Source organism: Myotis davidii, unplaced genomic scaffold (assembly GCF_000327345.1).
Source record: "Myotis davidii unplaced genomic scaffold, ASM32734v1 scaffold399, whole genome shotgun sequence".
Classification (NCBI taxonomy): Eukaryota; Metazoa; Chordata; class Mammalia; order Chiroptera; family Vespertilionidae; genus Myotis; species Myotis davidii.
Window position 1 is genome coordinate 800789 of NW_006292094.1, and position 2455 is coordinate 803243.

General features: G+C 56.0%; 1 protein-coding gene across 5 annotated transcripts in view; it reads left to right on the forward strand.

Annotated features, from left to right (window-relative positions):
* Positions 1 to 2455, forward strand: part of KCNIP1 (potassium voltage-gated channel interacting protein 1) — a 252213-nt gene that overhangs the window by 245416 nt on the left and 4342 nt on the right. For all 5 annotated transcript variants that reach the window (XM_015565086.1, XM_006765381.2, XM_006765382.2 and 2 more), the window contains 2 exons: positions 813 to 883; positions 1867 to 1974. In XM_015565086.1, coding sequence (XP_015420572.1) covers positions 813 to 883; positions 1867 to 1974 — 179 coding nt within the window. The remainder of the gene's footprint in view (positions 1 to 812; positions 884 to 1866; positions 1975 to 2455) is intronic.

Consider the following 2455-nt stretch of genomic DNA (forward strand, 5'->3'; position numbering starts at 1 on the left):
GGAAGCCCAGGTCCCGGGTCCCGGGTGCTGGAGGGAAGCCGGTGCCAGCAGCCGCGGGAAGGAAGGCCTACCTACTCTTGTACGAATTCTGTGCATCGGGCGTCTAGTCCAATGAGGAGGAGAATCATTGATCTGCTGCCTCCTGCACGCCCCCGACTGGGGATCGAGCCTGCAACCCGGGCATGTGCCCAGACCAGGAACTGAACTGTGACCTCCTGGTTCATAGGTCAATGCTCAACCACTGAGCCACGCCGGCCGGGCCCAGCTCCCTTTTTGAGAAGCAGCCTCCCTTCTCCAAGTTCATGCTCCTTGTACCTGCTTCCTCAGCACCAGGGAGAACTCAGAGCAAGATGCTTCCCTTATTACACGATGTGGAGTTCGCGAAAGCGTTAGCAGGAAAGAGCTCTGGAAAGAGTCCCTCTCTGGGTGGGGGGAGGGTGACAGGGCCCCCTCATGAAGGCTCTAGAAAGCAGGTGCTCCTCCCGATGTGGCAGCTACGTCTGGGGAGGCCAAGCCTCGCTCTGGACCACACAGCAGTGAGCACTGCCAATCAGGAGAGTGTCCCCATCCGGTCACTGTCATTCGTCCGCCAAGAACCACACAGCCAGGCAGGGGGTCTGTCTCTGGGGGTGGCTAGGTGCAGGGACCCCAGGAGAGCCAAGCAGATCCGGTTCATGCCTGTGGGCTTGCCACTCCATAGCGTCTCCTTTCCATCCCCCAGCACCACCCTCTTCTCTTTCTTGTTGTCCTAAGTGCTCTCTGCCCGCTCTCGGCGCCCTGCTCCCCTCACCTGCCTCTCCTCTGCCTTGCAGATGCCAGCACGTACGCCCATTACCTCTTCCACGCCTTCGACACCACCCAGACCGGCTCCGTGAAGTTCGAGGTGGGTGTGTCTCTGGGACTCCCCAGGTCCCCGTCTCCTCTGCCTCTGAGTCACAGGGTGTTGGGGAAAGGGTTGGTCATCAGATGCCCTCAGGGAAGACAAAAAACCTCCATCCGTTTAACAAGCATGTCCTGGATAGAGAGAGAAGCGGCCGGCCCTGCCTCCGGAGCTCAGGGCCTCGAGGGACCAATGGTGGCAGTCTGGTAGCCCCCGTGCACACGGAGCAAGCACACGCAGGCTCTGTGCTTAGTGCTTCGTGTGTATCAGTTCCCTGAACCCTCACAATAGCCCTGCAGAGTAGGGGCTGTTATGTACTACCAGTTGCAGAAGCGGGAAGTAAGGCAAAGAGAGGTCACGTGCTTTTCCCAAGATCACACAGCAAAGGAGGGATTTGAACTCAAGTAGGACATTCCCAGAGTCCACACTCTTAGCCACTAGACCAGCGGTTCTCAACCTGTGGGTCGCGACCCCTTTGGCGGTCAAACGACCCTTTCACAGGGGTCGCCTAAGACCATCCTGCATATCAGATATTTACATGACGATTCATAACAGCAGCAACATTACAGTGATGAAGTAGCAACGAAAATAATGTTATGGCTGGGTCACAACATGAGAAACTATTTAAAGGGCCAGAAGGTTGAGAACCACTGCACTAGACTATGCCACCACCCACACAATCACCACAGCCGTGGGAGGAGGCAGTACCAGGGAGGCTGTGGCCCATGTCTGGAGGTATCAGCAGGCACAGAGCTCCATTCCTCCCCAAGGGGGCTCCTTCCCCAAACGTGGGGCAGGGAGGGGAATAAAGTGGGGGGCAGGGGGGAGGCGCTGCTCTTCCCTGAGCTCAGCCATATCCTTCCGGGGACAGAGGCCATGGGAGACACCACGGTGTCAAATCAGTCACAGAGTCGGACCCACAGACAGAGCTGCACCCCAGCGGACAGCTTGGTGTTACTGTCACTCATGCCTCTTCCACTTCCCAGGACTTCGTAACCGCTCTGTCGATTCTGCTGCGAGGAACCGTCCATGAGAAGCTAAGGTGGACATTTAACTTGTATGACATCAATAAGGATGGATACATAAACAAAGAGGTGAGCGGGCTGAGGCCCAGGGCGTGAGGGGCCACCGGAAGGCATCTCATGAAATAGGAAACAGCCCAGACATGGTGAGGAAGGTGTCCCAGTGAGGAGGGGTCTGCTTTGGGGCGAACAGAGCTGGTGTCCGGCAAAATGAAGAAGTTCACCTTTGCCCTCCCCGTTGCTCTAGCTGCCCCTTTCCCGGCCACTAAGAAAGGGCTAAATAGATCCATTCATTCTCACTGGCTCACACACATTCGATGTAGATTTCTAAGTGGGTAGAAGTGGTTATTTCAGTGTAGAATCACTCTTCCCAGGGGAGCTTACATTTTAACAGGTTAACAGCCACAGTGAGAGCCAAAAGTTGGAATAGTTTTGCAGTTTTCTCCTTGAAGAGAAAAGGGAGATTTGGGGCGAAGAAGAGACCACAATTGGATCATATGGGCCACAACCTATTTTGCAATAAACCCGCAGAAGGGCGGGGGGGGGGGGGGGG